The following is a 17745-nucleotide window of genomic DNA, read 5'->3' as shown; positions in this document are numbered from 1 at the left end:
CACCTGCCTTTCTTAAAAAAAAAAAATAATAATCATTGTCAAATCTTGTCTGTTCAATAAAGCCTCCAAGGGGTCTGAGCATTGCTGATCCTGCAGCAGCCCTGTCCTCTGCTAAACTGGGGTGGGAGGTGGTGGTGAGGGCAGGCTTGGATTGCAGGATGCCTCTGCCCTTGGAGTTGGTGCTGGTGCTGTGAGCGTACCGCCTGCAGCTAAGCCAGGCTCTAGGGCAGCGGGGCTGGACCTGGGGTCTGCTGGGATCTGAAACATCCTGCTTGGGTGAAGGGCTGTGGGCTTTGGGGGGGGTCACAGCCTGACCTGCATGATCTGAGCCACTGTGAGCAGTGCCTGGGGAGAACAGGAGAACAGCTTTGCAAGGGGAAGGAGGAGATGAAGCAACAAAAAAAGCTACATCCATCTTCTCTTTGGTCCTGTGGACAGGACCAGCAGAAAGCAGGGACTTGAGAGCTTGGTGATGGGGAAGCAGGGCTGGCACACAGGCACCATGAGGTGCAGGCAACTTAGCAGCATGCCATCATTTTTGGTATATTCTATTTTATTCCTAATTGTAGAGGAATGAAGCTGGGTTAATGAACATCAATAATATACAGCTGTGGGCTGGCTTCAGGGGCGGTGGGTTGGCTGATGAGGATAAGGTGCAGCTGTGGCTGTTCTGTTAAGTGGTTGAGAGCCAACGAAGAGAGAGCAGTCAAGGAAGAGAGAGGAGGAAGAAGCGTGCCCTGGGTGAGGAGAGACTAGGAGAAGGCAGCAGAGGGACTGGCATGAAGAGTATGCTGTGGTGTGATGGTAAAAGACCTTGTTGCAGCTGGCTAGTTTGGAGAGTGCTGCAACACCTAATGGGTTATAATGGCTCATTGCCCGACCTGACTCTGCTATCCGTGGCTGTTCTGGGTCCAGTTACGTTGCACTAGAGCATACCCCAAAGCAGACATGCTCGGGGACTAGCTCGGTTGTCTCTTCAGGGGAAGGTGAAATCTTCTGGCTTTGGCCACTGAACATAAACCTACATTCTTCATTCAAAAAAGAGCACCTCCTCCAGAGTGGATCCTCCCACAACTGCAATAGACAGCTGCCTGTCCCCTGCCTCCATGCGGGTGCCATTGCCGGAGAGCCTGAGAGTGGCAGGGCCAGCAGCAGCACTGGGTCCTCCTGAGCCCAGAGGCGGTGGGGCAGGGCTGGTGGCAGGCTAGGGCTGCAGCGGGGGCTGGCTCGGGGGCCTGATGTGGGGTCTCTGGATCCTTATCTGTAAAGGAGGGACAGGCCATGCCGTGCTGTCAGGGCTGCATGGGCTCTGCTCTTTGCAACAAGCTCAGACAGTGGTGCAGACCCTAACGGCAGCCAAAGCATCCGTGATGCTCCAGGAGGAGGCACAGCTCCTGAGCGTCTTTGAGGCACAGGATCAGGACATCAGTTCCCAGCCTACAGCCCCCCACCCTCGCCCCTCGCAGGTACAACCCCTGGGCAGACCTGGACAGAAGGGTCAATGGCCTGGAGCTGTGGTTCCCAACACCTTTCCAGGGAGTGGGGGAGCGTGGGCTCTGCTCGCTCTCCTGCCATCATCAGAGCTGGAATGGGGAAGATGAGCAGAGCCTGAAGAAGACTGGGGTGAAGCAGAGCCAGGGTGGTGGTGGGGGATTGCAGGGATGTACTCACAGGACAAGGGCTGTGTCCTCCAGAAGGTCTCCTTGGCCCTGGGGGGGGGGGAAGCAAAAAGGGGACAACATGTTGGGGTGGGGATGGGAAAGCCCCTGTTTGGTCCTGTCCTGGTGCCTGGGTCGGATGGTAGAGGGGAGCAGTGACTGAGTGTGGGGGCAGGATGGGACAATGAGAGGAGGAAGAGCCCCAGTTCTTGGCACACACAATTTCTTGTCTTGCCACAAGTGCAAAGGAACAGCGGCGCTCCCCAGAGAGCTCTGGCACCAGGGCTGTCAGAGAGCCAGCAGCAGGGGCAGGGGACAGCTCTGACCGGTGCAGAGGGGCTTGGGGCACTGAGATTCCCCTGAGCATGGATGCCATGCCGGGACCAAGGGCTGGGGAGGAGGGAAGGAGATGCTGGTGCTTCCACCCCAGCCTTGCACCTCGTCAGCCATCTGCTATGCCCCTGCTCTGCTGGAAGGCAAGGTCCAGTCCTGCAACCACCTTTTCCTTGCTCCAGACCAATGTGAATTGCAGCGGAAATAATTTGGGTGGTATTCAAATTATAATTAAATAGAAAGCCCATCTGCAACTGAGTGCTGGGTGGGATGATGAAGAAATGCAAATACTCCCTGACATGAGGGAAAAAGGGAAATTAATGTTCAACCCACTGACATTGCAGCCCTGAGCAGCAGGTGACTGGGAAAGGGGCTGGAAGATGCTAAAAGATCATCCAGCCCAGACCCTTCCCCAGGGCAGGCTCCCCCTGCCCAGGCCAGGTGGGTCCCACCAGTCGTGGGTCTTCCAGAGATGGATTTTCCACTAGTTTTTCTTCCTGACATCTAACCTTCTTCCCAGCCGCACCCACAGCACCCACCCCTGTGCAGGTCCAGCCCATGGCTCACCCCCGGTGCTGGCGGCGGCGCCTGCGGCAGAGGCACAAGGCCAGGCAAGCGGTGGTGAGCAGGAGGCAGAGCAGAGCCAGGGCTCCCAGCAAGATGCCGAGGAAGGCAGCGAGGCTGATGGCCAGCCGCTCGCACCGGGCACCAGCGGGGGAGAAGATGGAGAAGGGGAAGCAGCTGTGAATGGGGAGGGAGGAATGGTGATGCTGTGGGAAGAAGCGGCCATGCTGGGTGGCCTCATCCACCCCCAGCACTGCTGCTACCTGCAAGTGGGACCCTCAGGCAAGTGCTGGCACTGGCCGCCGTGCTGGCAGTAGCCGGTCTTGCAAGGGGAGATGCAGATGAAGCCGATGGTCCCTGTGTAGTGGAGCTGGTAGCCCTTGTAGCCGTACAGACCGCAGGGAAAATAGTACCTCAGCTCAGCCACTGTCACTTGGGGAGGGAAGGCATGGGTTCAGCCATGAGGTAGCATCCCCTTGATGCTTTCCTAGGTCTCCCTGAGATGGATCCATGCCCGGCATGCGGACTGCTGCTCACCCGCTTCCCCCCACGGGCACTACCCAAACCCCAGGGCACACAGATGATGGGGACAGTGGAGTACTCCTCGAGGCTCTCCAGCTTGGTGCTGGGAGAAACTCACGCTTCACTAGGTCGGTGATGTTGTCCTGGTGCAGGCGCTGGAAGAGGAGGTGTGCGCCCACCTCCCGTCGCCTCCGCCGGCTGTTGAAGGCAGCGGTGATGGCCCCCGGCAGCTCCTCGTTCAGGAACTGGATGATGGTGCTGTGGCTGTCATAGGCAAACTCGGACACTACCACGAAGGTGAAGCCATCGCTGTCTGTCCTGCAGGGAAAAGACCGGGCTGCTGGCAGAGCCTGCATCACAGCGTGGCCAAGCCTCCCCATGCCTCCATTTCCCCATTTGGAGGGTGGTAAAGAAAGGATGAGGCAGAAGGTGCCATGAGGCTTATGTCTCCAAGGGTTTATCAGCATCAGGGCTGGAAAAACAGACTCTGGGGTGGAGGAAAATGCCCTCTGTGTCCCAAAAACCCTGTGGCTCCATGCCTAACCCTGCCCCACTGGCTCCCTGGGCTGGGCACAGGGCTGCTCCACAATTGACTCACGTCTGGGTGACGTTGGTGTTGCTCTGGAAAGCCTTTACTTCGAGGGAGCCCAGGATGGCTGAGACCTGTCGGGGGAGGGGGGGGGAGGGGGGAGCAGGTTGGCATTAGGGGAGGGCAGGACTGCACCAGCACGGGGAGAGGCTGAAGGGCACCACAGGCACCGCAGTGGAGCTCCAAGGGCTGCTCTGGCCTTTTGCTCATGAGCCAGGGACCTGGCACACGGCCACGGCCACAGCTGGCATCATGTGGCTGGCACTGCCTCCCTCCAGCCCTGCGGATCCACTGGGGATCCCTGAGGATCCCACAGGAGGGGAGCACATGGAGGCACAGGCACAGGCACCCCAAGCTGCCATGCTTCCTGAAGTGCCAGTGCATCCCCCTCCCCGAGGCCATCCCTGGTGACTTACGGTGCTGTTGACTTCCCCGACAGTGGCATTTCGCAGTGTCCTGACCAGCAGCTGAACACTTCTCCGAGGGAGATCTGCAGGGGAAGCCGCAGCCACGGCTCTGGCATCCCAGGGTTGGGGCAAGCAGGGTTGGGGTTCAGCCCCCACTGGGCACAAGGCACCTACCTGTGCTGGGCAGCGGCTGAAAATCCCCTCCTGCCACGAGGCAGCGCTGGTCGGTGAAAGCTGGGGGGCAGGTGCAGGTGGGGGTGCAGGAGATGGGGTGCAGATGGCAGCGCCCCCCGTTGTTGCAGTAGCCCTTGGGGCAGGAGCGGGAGCCACAGGTTGAGCCACAGCCTGGCCCCTCGCCTGCAGGATGGGAAGCTCAAGTCAGGTGGAGGGACAAGCCTGGCTGCAGGGGAAGAACCCCAGCACACTGATCCACCCCCAGCCTCTCTGTAATGACTTTAATCCAAGTTTTGTATTCTTTTTAATGTGTTAAGACTTTAGTATGAATTCACAGCCTCAAGGAAAAGCCCTGCATCCCCTCCTCCCAGCTGGAGCCTTTTGCCCTTATGAAATCCCAGCCTGCTGCATTAGAACAGGAACAAAACCCATCACCCCAACACTGCCACAGCCGTCTGAAAACAGGATTAGATTTTAGCCTCCCCCAACCTCCATATATGCATTGGAATTTTGACGGGATGAGATTTTTTTTTTTCTCGAAAAGAAAAATTGCACAGGAGAAATTTCCCTCCCCAGTGGATTAGTGAGATTTGTAGCCTGGGAGCATGAGGGGCAGCTGGACTCTGGTCCCCTCTGGTAAGGACAGCAAGGGCTTGGGCACAGAGCTCAGCCAGCTCCCGCTTCTCTCCGGCCAGTTTGGGTCCAACAGGAGCCCTCTTGCACTGAGGGCTGGGGGGTGATGGGGATGAGGACCATGCCTGCCAGAGTGCCGTACTCACCCTCCTCACCATCTGGGCAGGAGCAGGCATAGCTGCCCACCGTGTTGGTGCAGGTGGCATTCCCCAGGCACGCTGTCCCCTGCGCACACTCATCGATATCTGCTGAGGCAATGCAGCATGGCACCGGGAGCTGAGGCAATCCTGCAGGCACCCCGGGTTCCCAGTGGCCATGGTGAGCCCTTGTCACCTGAGCAGTGCCGCCCGTCACCGGTCAGGCCAGCAGGGCAGGGGCCACAGCCAGCGTGTGAGTCACAGCCCACGCCGGGGAAGCATCCCTGGGCACAGGGGTCTGGAGGATCCTGACAGAAGGGACCTGAGTAGCCGCCCTCGCACCTGCAGGCTGCCAGCTGTGGGAAGGGGATGGTGACACTGGCTTAGGGGACATGAGCAGGATGGGTGGGCAGAGAAGACAGCTGGCATGGGGACAGACACTGTGGCACCGGAGGAGCTTTCTGGCACACTACCTGCAGGGAGGACCCCCCGAGGGTGACGGTGTTGCTGTAGTCACACTCCTGGCTCCTACTGCAGTTGCAAAGGGTGAAGCGAAGCTGGAGGAGGGCAGAGAGGTTGTTGGATCCGACAGCCTCCAGGTTGATGGTGAGTGGGGCCATCCCACGGGGCTCCCAAGTCAGGGTCCCGCTCTCTGCCAGGGGGAGAGGTGGGAGTTAGAGGAGGTGGCAGAGGAAAGGGGCTGGGTGGCTGGTACCCACCCATCCCATCCCAGCTGTCCCATCTCTCCTTCCTTACCCGATATGTTGAGCTCTGGCGAGAGGTGGGGGACAAAGTGTGCACCCACCCCCATGGCACGGTACTGCCTCCTGACCCTTTCTGTCCTGAAGGCAGTGAGCGATGGGTCACCAGTGATGACAGGAGGGAAGGCACCTGAGGAGAGAGCAGCCCAGCACACAGCTGGTTGTTTGCTACATGGCCTTGGCACCCCTAAGCTCTGAGTCCCTCCTGGTGAGGATAGGACACCAGGCACGTGCTGCCATGGCCACGCACTGGCAAGGACCTCATGTTGCACAGCATGATGACATCTCCCAGGCTTGGATACTAGCCAGTTGGGTAATGCAGCTCCAAGGCCTTGGTGACTTCTCTCCTGCTCACACGGAGCAAGAGAGCCCAGGGAGGGAGCAGGGCACTAACTGGTTTCCCAAGCCATGCCCTCTTGAACATGGGGATCTGCTCCACTCACTGAGTACTGTCTTCTTCTGCTGAAAGTCGGCTGCGAGGCTCTGGGTGGCCAGGCCCAGGGCCATGTCCCCTGTGCTCAGGGAATCGTAGATGCACTCCTTGCTGCTGTGGCACTGAGAGGCTGCCAGCTGGTACTGGCTTTCATTCTCCTGCCGCAGCCAAGACAAGAAGATGGGTGTGAAGTTCAGTACTGGTGAGTCCATAGGCTGAGCAAACAAGCTGTGCTCTCCAGCAGCCCCTGCAAGAGAGCACACCATGGGTACGGCCTTGGGTTTTTAAGGTTTCTTATATTTTAGGGCTCATTTCCACAGAGCAGTGAGGAGACCAAAGGGCTTCCCTGGCATGACTTTTGCTCAGGCAAGTCTCTAAATGTCTCCAGCAAAAGCATGGCCGGAAGGTGCAGGAATAGGGGGATTGTCAAAGTGGATCCTGAGCCTGGACTTACAGGTCATCCCATAGCTGTAGATCTCCTCCTCACTGCTGTTCACAGGGATGCTTGTACCATTCGGCATCTGGAAGTCATCTACAGGGTCGTGGTCCCACACACCTGGTAAAGCATCACCAGAGGATTGGAGTCCCCCACGCTGGGGTTGACCTCCTCTCTGGTGCTGGCTGGTGTTTAGTTTAGACCCAGGGTTTGTCCCTACCCTCACAAGCACATTCCCCCAGCATTTTCCAGCCTGCTTTAGGGTGGGAAGGAGACTTTTCACCCCAGCTCGGCAGCGGTGCCAGAAATCCTCACCTAGGAGGCCCTTAGTGCTGTTGCGGTACCGATCGGGCAGGCTGCAGACCACGCTGAGGATCCCGGAGTTGGCTGAGATGGAGACGGCAATGGCCCCATCGAAGATGGCTGTGATGGAGGAGGTGTTGACCAGCAGGACACCAGGGCTGTAGTATACCTCGGCACTCATGTCTGCAGGAGAAGGAAAGCACAAGAAGGAGGGTCCACGCAAGGCTGGGATCTAAAATGATGCCCCTGAATTTGGGGAAGGGAGCACTCCACGTCCACCTCAGCTGCATCAGAGGCAGGGTGCAGGTGGGAGATGTTTGATGGAGCTCAGAATGGCTGCCCTTGTGCTGGGCAGGGCCGGTCCCCATGGGGTGGGGACACCCCTCCCTGCAAATACATTTAACATTGTCACCCCAGATACGTTTAACATTTAGCTGTACCTCCTGCTCACCTTGGGAATAGGAAAACTGGATGGTTTCATCATTCAGGAGGACTTGGATGTCACCCTGGCTCCCCAAGGTCCACTCAACCTGAAAATTATGGTGAATGTCCCAGTCAGCCTCTCTGCTCGTCCCTTCCTGCTGTCCCCACATGCTGGGGACGCTCAAGCTAAACCCTGTCATCCTCCAGCCCTGCTAGAGAGGCTCAGCCCCAGGGGCTGTGTTGGTGTGCTCTTCACCCCAGCAATACACAATACAGCAGCTTTGATGGCCGCACAGAAGAGGACAGCAAGGTGTCCCCCATCACTGCTGGCATGGGGCATGCACAGGCCACCGCCGCTGCTTGGCTGACCATGGCAGCATGGAGAGCTGTGCTGGTGGGCTCCAGCCCCTGAGCCCCCTCTTCATGCTGCTCAACAGCTGCTTCTGCTGACGCCAGGAGACTTTGCTTACTGAAACGGGTGTGGGGAGCAATTCTGCAAAGCAAGGAAATGTACGTGCTTGTGCTAATGTGTCCAGAGGAGAGCAGTGGTTAGGGCAAAGGGTGTGGGGCAACAACGGTAGAGCAGACCATGTTCCTGCAGAGCTCCAGGCCCTTGCTGGCCAGCTTGCTAAAGGTGTTAGAGGTGTGTTCCGTTTGTCTTAGTCCAACCCACCACTACTAACACTTTGCTAGGGTCATGGGAAGTGGCAGGAAGAGGAAGGGAGATGCTCCTCAAGTCCCAGCCACTTGTAGGTGATGTAGAGATGATGCCCAACCTGCCAGATGGGTCTCTCCCATTAGAAGCTCAAACTGATACCCAGGTCATTCCTACTCACTGTTGTGGTGGTGGCAGAGATGTACTTGGCAGCAAAGGCCACAAAGTTGGTGGCCTGGGCCGCGCCGGTCTGGGCCGTGCGCCCGTGCAGCATGAAGCTGGTCAGGGCATCACTGGCCAGCAGCAGGACAAAGTCCCCGAGCCCGTTGAAGGTGTAGGTGAGTCCATCCAGGGTGGTGATGTGGGGGTCCCCGAAGGCAACAGCTGGGGTCCAAAGGAGATGGAAGCGTGTTGGTGGGAGGGAGAAGAGCAAATGCTGGTGTCATTGCACAAAGGAGAGCAGCCCCCAGTGCTGCACTGGGCTCAGCAGTCCCCACTGGGATGCTGTGCGTCCGTGGCTAATGCATAGGGTCGGCATACAGCCGTGCCATCCACCCAGTACCCTGGCACAGAGGAGACAGAGCCATGGGGACTCACCAGGAGTTGGTGGCACATATCCCTCGCAGCCAACCCGTGGTCTCTTCTCAGCAAACCTGGTGCAGAACTGGGGCTTCCCCACGCGCCGGCAGCACCAGTCGAATGCCTCCAGCTCCCTGTCTGCAGAGGAAGGTGCACAGGTGCTGGGGGGTGTTGGGGTCCCTGCTGCGCCTGCACAGCGCTCAGTGCTCGGGGTGTTTTAGGGCGAGGGAGCTCTGGTGCCCACTTACCAGCAGTGGGGTGGATGGGGAGGCTCCATGCTCTCTCCTGCCAGCCTTCAAGCAAGCTCCCGTCTTGATACAGGCACCGCACCCCGGCTCCAGCCGGGCTGGGGGATGCAGTGCGCAGCATCTTCATGGAGCCGTCCACTGGGCCTGAAATGGTGCGGGGGGGTCATGGCCACCCCCAGAGCAGGAGGGGACACCCTGCCATCCCCCCACCCCACGGCTGGCCCCGGGGGGGCGGCGTTTGGCACCTCTGCTCTGGCGGTAGCGGGGGTCCAGCTCTGCCTGGGGCTGGGCGCAGGGGCACGGCGGCAGCTGGCTGTTCCAGGCGCCTGGCGCTGGCTCCGCTTCCAGCCACGCCAGGCACCGCAGCCTGTAGTTCACCTGGGAGCGACTGTCCAGCCTGTATATCCACAGCCCACGCACGTCTAGGGGAGCAACCAGAGAACAGCACAGCTTGGCCGGGGTCTCGTCTTGCGCTGGGGCCGGGGGGGGGTGTGTGTGTGTGAGGGGGGGGGCGGGGCGCGGATCCCGTGGGGACAATCGTCGGCAGCCGTTGACCTCACACGAGGTGTCCAGGCTCCCTCTAGAGCCAGCGTGGCTGTGGCAAGCCACAGCAGGACATGGGACACCTGTGCTCTGCTCTTGGCGGCCAGCCCTTGCCCAGTGGCTTTGCTGGCCCATCACCCTGCAGGGATGTGTGCGAGGGATGCCAGCAGACAGCACGCCACTCCCTCCATCCCCACCCACCCCAAGGGGTCCCCCAGTGCCGTACCGGTGCCAGCGCTGCTGTACTGGTCGGGTCGGTACTTGACAGCTGGTGGCTTTTGAGTCAGCTCGTTATTTTGGGCATAGCCATCACCACTGTGTGGAGAGAAGTTTTGGGGTCACCCTCCCAACACAACCCTCCTCCACTCCCCGTAGAGCAGCTGGGGTGGGAACTGCTGCGGTTTGCAGGAGAGGCAGTTTAAACAGGACAGGGATGCTCTGTGGGTGGGACCTGGGCTCTCCTGAGGATAATGTCTCTGATGCTCCCAACATAGTGCTGGGAGAAATTGCTGCTGTCCCAAAATGCAGCCACACATGCACAGCACCTGGAGAAGCCGATCAGCACGTTGCCTGCAGCCAGCTTGCTATAGTCCCACCGCATCCCGCCATCCTGGTAGAGCAGCAGGGCGAAGGAACGGTTCCCATCGGTGGTGAGGACTGCCTGGTAGGTACTTGTCTGGAGAAATCCAGGACACCCCCTTAGCACCCCCAAAGCCTCCCCAGCTCTCCCCACAGTGCAGACTGAAGTGGTGAGACCCAAAACAAGTTGTGGGAGACAAGCAGCCCAGCCCTGCCCCAGCTGTCACTGGTGGCAGTCCCCTCTATCACCTGGGTCCCCCACTGCTCACCTGAGAGTCATCCTGCTGGGACGGGTACACTGGAGCTTTCTCCCATGTCACTTTCAAGGTCCATTTTGCTGCGTAGGAGGTTTTCAGATATTTCTCAATCTTTGCTTCCACGTCATGGACAAGGGGATCTTTAGTAGAGCTGAGGGTGGAGTACTCCTACCAGTTGGCAAGACAGAGGGTGAAATGGGTGAACTGGGAGCTGGGCTTTCCCAGGAGAACATCTTTGGTGACCCTGACCTGGTACCAGGTGGTGCCGACACCCTGAGAGAAATCTGCGTCATCCCAAAAGGCAGCCACCATCGGCAAACTCTCCTGGCCGCTGAAGCCCTGGGGAGGTGGGTTGGGGTTGGAGGGGACGTAGTTGTCAGTGGGTGGGAAAATGATCAGTCCGTTATCTGTAAACTAACCAAAATAATTCATTGTTTGCTGACATCCTAGGCAGCTCCTGGGATAGCTTTTAGCCTCCACGGGGAAGCAGAAATCAGCCATTTTAAATAGGAAAAAACCCAAAACATTCAGGTGAAATTTGGTTTCTGCTCCATTTCATGGGATTTTTTCTACCAAAGAGGCTGCACATTCCTCACATGTTCAGCAAGGGGGGAACTCACATAGAGAGCATCGTGCAGCGACTTTCCGAAGGGGAACCCAATCTCTGGCTTGAACAGGGGGGAGTTAAAATCCACCGTTCTCTGGACGCATTCTTGGTCCCTTCCCTCCATGCCGAAGGGGTAGAGTGAGGCTGCTGGTACTGACACAGGCAGGACATAAATCAAAAAGTGAAAAAAACATTAATGTCTACTCCATCCTTCCTGCAGCCAGGGTAAACTCACCTGTTTGCTGCCAGGATGCTGTGCCTGCACCCCACGCCCCCAACCAGACCAGCGCTCTGACAGACTGCAACCCATTTTTTAACCAGTTTTTAACTTGGAATAGGATGCTCTCAGATGTCCAGTTTCACCTTTCCCCATGAATCTGGCAGCCTGATGTGCAATGTAGATGAGTCTCCCCAGGCTGGGCTACACCCTCAGCCATCACAGTGCTTGGCTGGCTGACAACCCCCTCCTGCTCTTTGCTTGGAAAGAATAAAATCTACTTACTGATAAGCCCGTGGGTGGGTTGGGGCTCAGGGGCAGGATTTTTGTGGCTGGTGGTGGTGTGGGCAGGTGTGCTTGGTGCTGTGGCTGATCCCCTCTGAGAGCCAAAGGCAGAAACTGGGGTGGTAACAGGGCTGGTGGTGGCTGGTGGTGTGACCAGTGATGTGGTGCCTGGGGCTGGAAGAACTTCTACCTCCTTGGCTGGGCTCACTGGGGTTGTAGGTGCAACAACCACAGTGCTGCCAAAAGCAATGGCTGCAGTGCTGCCTGCAGTGGTGCCTGTGGTGGTCCCTGCAGCGGTGCCTGTGGTGCTCCTTGCAGCGGTGGCCGTGGTGCTGCCTGCAGTGATGGCCATGGTGCTGCTTGCAGCAGTGGCTGTGGTGCTCCCTGCAGTGGTGACCATGGTGCTCCCTGCAGTGGTGGCGGTGGATCTCCTTGCAACAGTGGCTGTGATACTGCCTGTAGTGGTGCCTGTGGTGCTGCCTGCCACGGTGGCTGCGGTGCTCCCTGCAGCGATGCCTGTGGGGCTGCCTGCAGCGGTGGCTGTGGTGGTCCTGCCTGCAGTGGTGGCTGTGGTGGTCCCTGCAGTGGTGGCCGTGGTGCTCCTTGCAGCAGTAGCTGTGGTGTTCTCTGCAGTGATGGCCATGGTGCTGCCTGCAGTGGAGGCTGTGGTGCTGCTTGCAGTGATGGCCGTGGTGCTGGCTGCAGCGGTGGCTGTGGTGCTCCTTGCAGCGGTGGCCATGGAGCTCCTTGCAGCAGCGGCCATGGAGCTCCTTGCAGCAGCATCTGTGGTGCTGCCTGTGGTGGTGCTTGTGGTGTTCTCTGCAGCAGTGGCTGTGGTGGTCCCTGCAGTGATGGCCATGGTGCTACCTGCAGCGGTGGCTGTGGTGCTACCTGCAGCGGTGGCTGTGGTGCTACCTGCAGCGGTGGCTGTGGTGCTACCTGCAGCGGTGGCTGTGGTGCTACCTGCAGCGGTGGCTGTGGTGCTACCTGCAGCGGTGGCTGTGGTGCTACCTGCAGCGGTGGCTGTGGTGCTACCTGCAGCGGTGGCTGTGGTGCTCCTTGCAGCGGTGGCTGTGGATCTCCTTGCAGCAGTGGCTGTGGATCTCCTTGCAGCAGTGGCTGTGATACTGCCTGTAGTGGTGCCTGTGGTGCTGCCTGCCACGGTGGCTGTGGTGCTCCCTGCAGCGATGCCTGTGGGGCTGCCTGCAGCGGTGGCTGTGGTGGTCCTGCCTGCAGTGGTGGCTGTGGTGGTCCCTGCAGTGGTGGCCGTGGTGCTCCTTGCAGCAGTAGCTGTGGTGCTGCCTGCAGTGGTGCTTGTGGTGTTCTCTGCAGTGATGGCCATGGTGCTGCCTGCAGTGGAGGCTGTGGTGCTGCTTGCAGTGATGGCCGTGGTGCTGGCTGCAGCGGTGGCTGTGGTGCTCCTTGCAGCGGTGGCCATGGAGCTCCTTGCAGCAGCATCTGTGGTGCTGCCTGTGGTGGTGCTTGTGGTGTTCTCTGCAGCAGTGGCTGTGGTGGTCCCTGCAGTGATGGCCATGGTGCTACCTGCAGCGGTGGCTGTGGTGCTTCCTGCAGTGGTGGCTGTGGTGCTTCCTGCAGTGGTGGCCGTGGATCTCCTTGCAGCAGTGACTGTGATACTGCCTGTAGTGGTGCCTGTGGTGCTGCCTGCCACGGTGGCTGCGGTGCTCCCTGCAGTGATGCCTGTGGTCCTGCCTGCAGTGGTGCTTGTCCTGTTCGCTGCAGTGATGGCCATGGTGCTGCCTGCAGTAGTGCCTGTGGTGCTCCTTGCAGTGGTGCCTGTGGTGCTGCTTGCAGTGGTGCCTGTGGTGTTCCCTGCAGTGCTGCCTGCAGTGGTGGCTATGGTGCTGCCTGGTGTAGCAGCTGTGATGCTGCCTGCAGCAGTGCCTGTGGTGCTCCCTGCAGCAGTGGTCATGGTGCTGCCTGCAGCGGTGGCTGTGGTGTTCCCTGCAGCGGTGGCTGTGGTGCTGGCAGTGATGGCTGTGGTGCTGCCTGCAGTGGTGCCTGTGGTGCTCCCTGCAGCGGTGGCTGTGGTGTTCCTTGCAGTGGTGGCCATGGCGTTGCCAGCAGTGATGGCCGTGGTGCTGCCTGCAGTGGTGCCTGTGACGCTTCCTGCAGTGGTGGCCATGGTGCTCCCAGCAGTGGTGGCTGTTTTCTTCCCCCAGGCAGGTGCCCCTAGAGATGTTCGGAAGCCAGGAGGTGACGTGCTCACAGGCTGTCCCATGGCATGGTTGCTGATGGCTGTGGGAGAAGTGATGCTTGTTGCTGGCTTGGGAGGGGTCTGCCTGGCTGCAGTGGTACTCCCGGCACCTGATGGGGACACAGTTGTAGTCTCCCACACGTGTGCATGGCCAACAGCCAGCGAGGAGACTGCAGCCGTGGTCTCATCCTCAGCAACCAGGCTGACAGCCCTCAAGCCGGGGTCGCGGGTGCTATCAGTGGCCTCAGGGTATGGCCTCATGGCGGCACGGGGGCTGCGTGGAGCAGAGGCACTGCTGAGACTGGCGTCACCTGCTCCCACTGCTGGACCATTGATGGTGATGCTGGGGGTGACAGAAGGTGCCACCACCACCAAATGGGTGTTCCCAGGGACAGGAGAGGAAATACTGACATCTGGCTCAGCAGTGCTGTGAGCGAGGCCAAGGTAAGGTGTCACAACCAGCTCTGGAGCTGTGGGTGACACCATATGCATGACAGCCACTGCTGTAGGTCTTTTGCTGCCTAGGGCAGAGCGTGCCGATGGGGTGGCATCACTGGTGCTTGGCTCAGCCGCTCCAGCCATAGGAGTGGGCAACCCCAGGAGCAGCTCTGCAGGCCCATTCTCTGTGGTGGGAGAAGCCATATCCATGTCCAGGTCCATGTCCAGGTCTGTGGTGGGCTTAGCAGTATGATAGCTGTGGTCCAATGCAGCTGCGCTTTGCTGAGCAGTGATGCTGGCTGTGGTGGTGGGTGGCACTGGTGGGGCTGTCCCGCTTTGCTGAGCAGTGATGCTGGCTGTGGTGGTGGGTGGCACTGGTGGGGCTGTCCCAAGGGTGGTGTCACTACTGTCAGGCATACCTGTTGTGGCACCCAACCTCGCGTTTTCAACCAGGGTTGAGCCTGGAGCTGTCCGTGTGACTCTGCCATCTTCTGCTGGCTGGGACTTGCCCCCACCTTTGTCCATGGCTGTGTTTTTAGGGAGAAGCAGTGTCACAGGCTGGGGTGTCTTGCCAGTGGTGGTGCTGAGGAGGTGGCTTGCCATGGCCTGTGCTGGGCTGGGCTTAGCCACGGCTGGTGGGGCTGAGCGACCACCCCTGGGAGCCAGGAGAGGCAGATCCGCTGTGGGCCTGGTTTCTGGAGCATCCGTCCCTTGGGCAGGTGGCTCTGGTGATGGCCCAGCAGTGACGATTACGTGGCTGGAAACTGGCCCTGCTGCACTGGCACCTGGGCTCTCCTCTGTGCCCACCTCCAGGGATGTTGTCCCTACCACTCGCCCCATGGTGCTGCCATCCTGGTGGGGGTCACTTGAAGCACCGATTGCTGGCAGTAGAGTGGTTGGGGACATGCCAGCTGCCATCTCTTGGGGGATGCTGGATGAGGACGGTCCTGGAGCCAACCCTGCAGCAGCACTGCCTTTCAGAAGAGCGGGAATGCCTGCTTGGGATACCATGGGGATGCTGGCTGCTCTGGGTACCCCTGGGATTCCTGGTAGAGCTGTGCCCGTGCCTGGTACAGTGCTGGGTGACCACGTCTCTGCCCCCAGAGCTGCCCCACGTTGGGGCCCAGCCTGGAGCGGTGGGGCTGGTGCAGGTCCAGGGGTGGCAGCAGTTCCCAAGTGTGCTGAGCTTGCAGTGGGACCAGGCTGGCTGAGGCTGTGAGATGCATAACGCACAGTCAGGGTGGCTCCAGTGTCCCTCAGCCTTGCGGTGGCATCGCCATCGGCCAGTGATGCTGTTCCCATCCCTGCTTTGCTAACTGGAGTGCTGCTAACGAGGGAAGATGGATGGGCAGCTGGCCCAGTCATGATGCCATATGCACCAAGGGGAGATGTGAGTACAGCAGTGGCTTGAGGGGTCCTGTCTGGCTTTGCTCCACCAGCAGCCGTGAGGGACCAGTTTGTGGCCGTGCTGGGTATGGCTGGAAGGGATCTGTCTGCAGCTGTCTTTGCCGTGGTGGCCCCAAGACCTGCTGAGGGGGCCTGGGGGAGCAGAGACCCCATGGAGTGTGGAAAGGGCCCCAGAGAGGGACCACCAGGACTGTTGGGAGTTGTGAAGGGGGACAGCCTCATGCTGAACCCCACTGGGGCGGCCTTGGTCTCCAGGAAAGTGGTGCCTGCTGTGGCTCTGGTGCTGGCCTCACTCTTGACGGACACCAGCTCAGCATCAGAACTTCCCAGAGCTGGCAGTGATGCAGCGGAGGGGTGCTCTGCAGCAGTGACATCCATCACCATAGCCGGTGTGCCCAGAGCTAGTGCAGTGGCCTGGGGGTGAGCAGCAGCATTGGCTCCAGGCAGCCCATCTCCAGCAGTGCCAGGGCCCGTGCTGGGGCTGTGAGTAAGCATGTCTCCTGTGCCCAGCACAGCACCACCAGGCAGCCAGGGTGAAAGGGCTGGAGGTAGCTGAGGGGGGGACACAGGGGAGTCCTGCGAGGCATTGTGGCCAGCATTGGATAAGGCACGTGGCCCTGGCTCTGTAGCCTTGCCGATGTCAGTGGTGGCAGAAGAAAAGGTGACCTTTGCCGAGGATGTGCTTGGGGGTTCTGCAGACGGTGGGGCTGCCATCCTGGCTCCCTCTGTGGCTGTGCTGGGGGGACCCCTGGGGAGGCCAGAGGCAGGGCTGGCTAAGGCTGCTGCTGGCTTCACGGGGCTGCCTGTGTCCCGAGGGATGCTGGCTGCTGTGGCTGGAGGTGAGGTGGCCTTGTCCAGCCCTAGCGTGACCTCCTGGGACAGGAGCACAGCGGTTGCGTGAGACTCAGCAGAGCTCTTGCTGATGCTGGGGGGTGATGTCCCTGTGATGTGCAATGACACTGTGGTCCATGCTGTCCTCAGCATCCCCTCTGCAGTGACAGCATTGCCCAGCTGCACCAACTTACTGGTATCATCCAGTTTGCCAGGGACTGAGGAAGATGCTTTTGTTCCTGGGGCTGGTTGAGAAGCTGGAACATGTGCCACTGGCAGGGACAGATCTCTACCTGGTGCTGGGGGGGCTCCTCTCAGTGCATCGGCAGCACCTGTGGATGACGTGACCACAGTCCCCTCTTGCACGGGGACAGTTGTTCCCAGGACTGGCTCTCCAGGGTTGCTCTCCAGAGACTCTCTGGACACTTCCACAGCCTGCTTGGGAGCGGTGCTGCTGGTTGATGGTGGTTTGCTTGTCCCCATTACAGCAGGGACAGCTGGAGCTGGGGTCAACGTGGCAACACCCACCACATGCTCTGTTGGCATGAGGGATGGAAGCTGCCTGTGCCAGGTGGTGGTGGGAGCCAGAGAGACACTGGTGGGGTGGCTGGCAGTGCCTGGAGAGGAGACCCCAGCCCTTACCCCTGCCTGGGGGCTGCCTCGCATTGCCAGATCCCCAGGGAAAGCTGCCGTGCTGGGAGGCTGCCCCTGCTCCCCACTGGTCCTAGCTGGGACCAGCGCCCTCGCAGTCACCTGCGGCACCAGGCTGCCTGTGGGGCGAGACAAGGCAGCCACGGCTGGATCAGCCCCGCCACGGCCCCAGCTGGCAGGAACCTGCCCGCAGCCAGCTGCCTGCCAGCCTTACCTGAGCCGTAGCTGCCCACGGCGGGGGTGGTCCTGCGGGTGGGAGAGGGGTGCTCTGGCCGGGCGGCTGCAGCGGTGGGGAATGCCTGACACATGCCCAGCTCCGGAGGCAGCTGAGCACTGGTGCTGTCGGCTGCAGTGGAGATGCTGCCCAGCTCTGCTGGGGCTGGCACAAGGGCAAGGGGCTGCTCCTCTGTCTCCCCAGCTTGTGCTGGCAGCGGAGCAGGTAGGTGAGGGCACAATAAGGAAAAACAACCAGCCCAGGGTCCCCATCACTCCCATCCTTCCTTCCTGCTGCAGGAGGAAGGTGCCCCCAGCCCTTGGGGCTGGTACCCCCCACCCCAGCACCCACAGCTGGACCAATGCCAAGAGCAAGACTGGCACCTTCCCCACGGGCAAGAGCCCCGATTTGACACACAACACCCCACCCCCATCTTCCCCTGCTGCAGTCAAGGGACCATGCGGAGGCTGTGGCACCAGCGGGCAGACAGGGCAACCCCTGGCTAGGTACCTGGGCTTGAATTTGTAGCCTTCAAGCAGCCGGAGGACTGTTCACAGCCTGTCACCCAGATGGTATCAGCCACCTGGTCAGCCCAGCAGCAGTGCAGGTGACCCTGACACTTACCTGGCAGCACCCAGAGCCCCCA

At 60.0% G+C, this 17745-nt stretch overlaps 1 protein-coding gene across 1 annotated transcript; it reads right to left on the bottom strand.

The window, feature by feature from the left end:
• Positions 1-2: 2 nt before the first annotated feature.
• On the bottom strand, positions 3-13819 carry MUC4 (mucin 4, cell surface associated). The gene is made up of 30 exons (XM_055723854.1): positions 13669-13819; positions 12886-13185; positions 12472-12741; positions 11344-11751; positions 10855-10994; positions 10484-10648; positions 10247-10402; positions 9944-10074; positions 9625-9713; positions 9101-9277; positions 8856-8999; positions 8626-8745; positions 8210-8412; positions 7402-7480; positions 6963-7133; positions 6666-6767; positions 6222-6458; positions 5774-5908; positions 5491-5669; positions 5214-5373; positions 5027-5125; positions 4248-4430; positions 4083-4156; positions 3676-3740; positions 3196-3395; positions 2819-2987; positions 2559-2732; positions 1672-1709; positions 1486-1583; positions 3-1261 (listed from the first exon to the last, which is right to left on the bottom strand). Exons 1-30 carry the CDS (start codon positions 13817-13819, stop codon positions 1205-1207), a joined length of 4674 nt encoding a protein of 1557 aa, XP_055579829.1. The 3' UTR covers positions 3-1204.
• Positions 13820-17745: the final 3926 nt, after the last annotated feature.

Source organism: Falco cherrug, chromosome 11 (assembly GCF_023634085.1).
Source record: "Falco cherrug isolate bFalChe1 chromosome 11, bFalChe1.pri, whole genome shotgun sequence".
Taxonomy (NCBI): Eukaryota; Metazoa; Chordata; class Aves; order Falconiformes; family Falconidae; genus Falco; species Falco cherrug.
This window is presented reverse-complemented; position numbering and strand designations above follow the sequence as displayed.

Bases quoted from the DNA above. Each gene is read 5' to 3' on its own strand.
- MUC4 (XM_055723854.1), bottom strand. From the start codon at position 13,819: ATGAGGCCATACCCTGAGGCCACTGATAGCACCCGCGACCCCGGCTTG. The intron at 13,186-13,668 runs GTGCCGGGAGTA...CCACCACTGCAG, and splicing joins TACAACTGTGTCCCCATCAG to GCAGCACTGCAGGGAACACC. The intron at 9,714-9,943 runs GTGCTGTGCATG...CTCTCCACACAG, and splicing joins GTGCTGATCGGCTTCTCCAG to TGGTGATGGCTATGCCCAAA.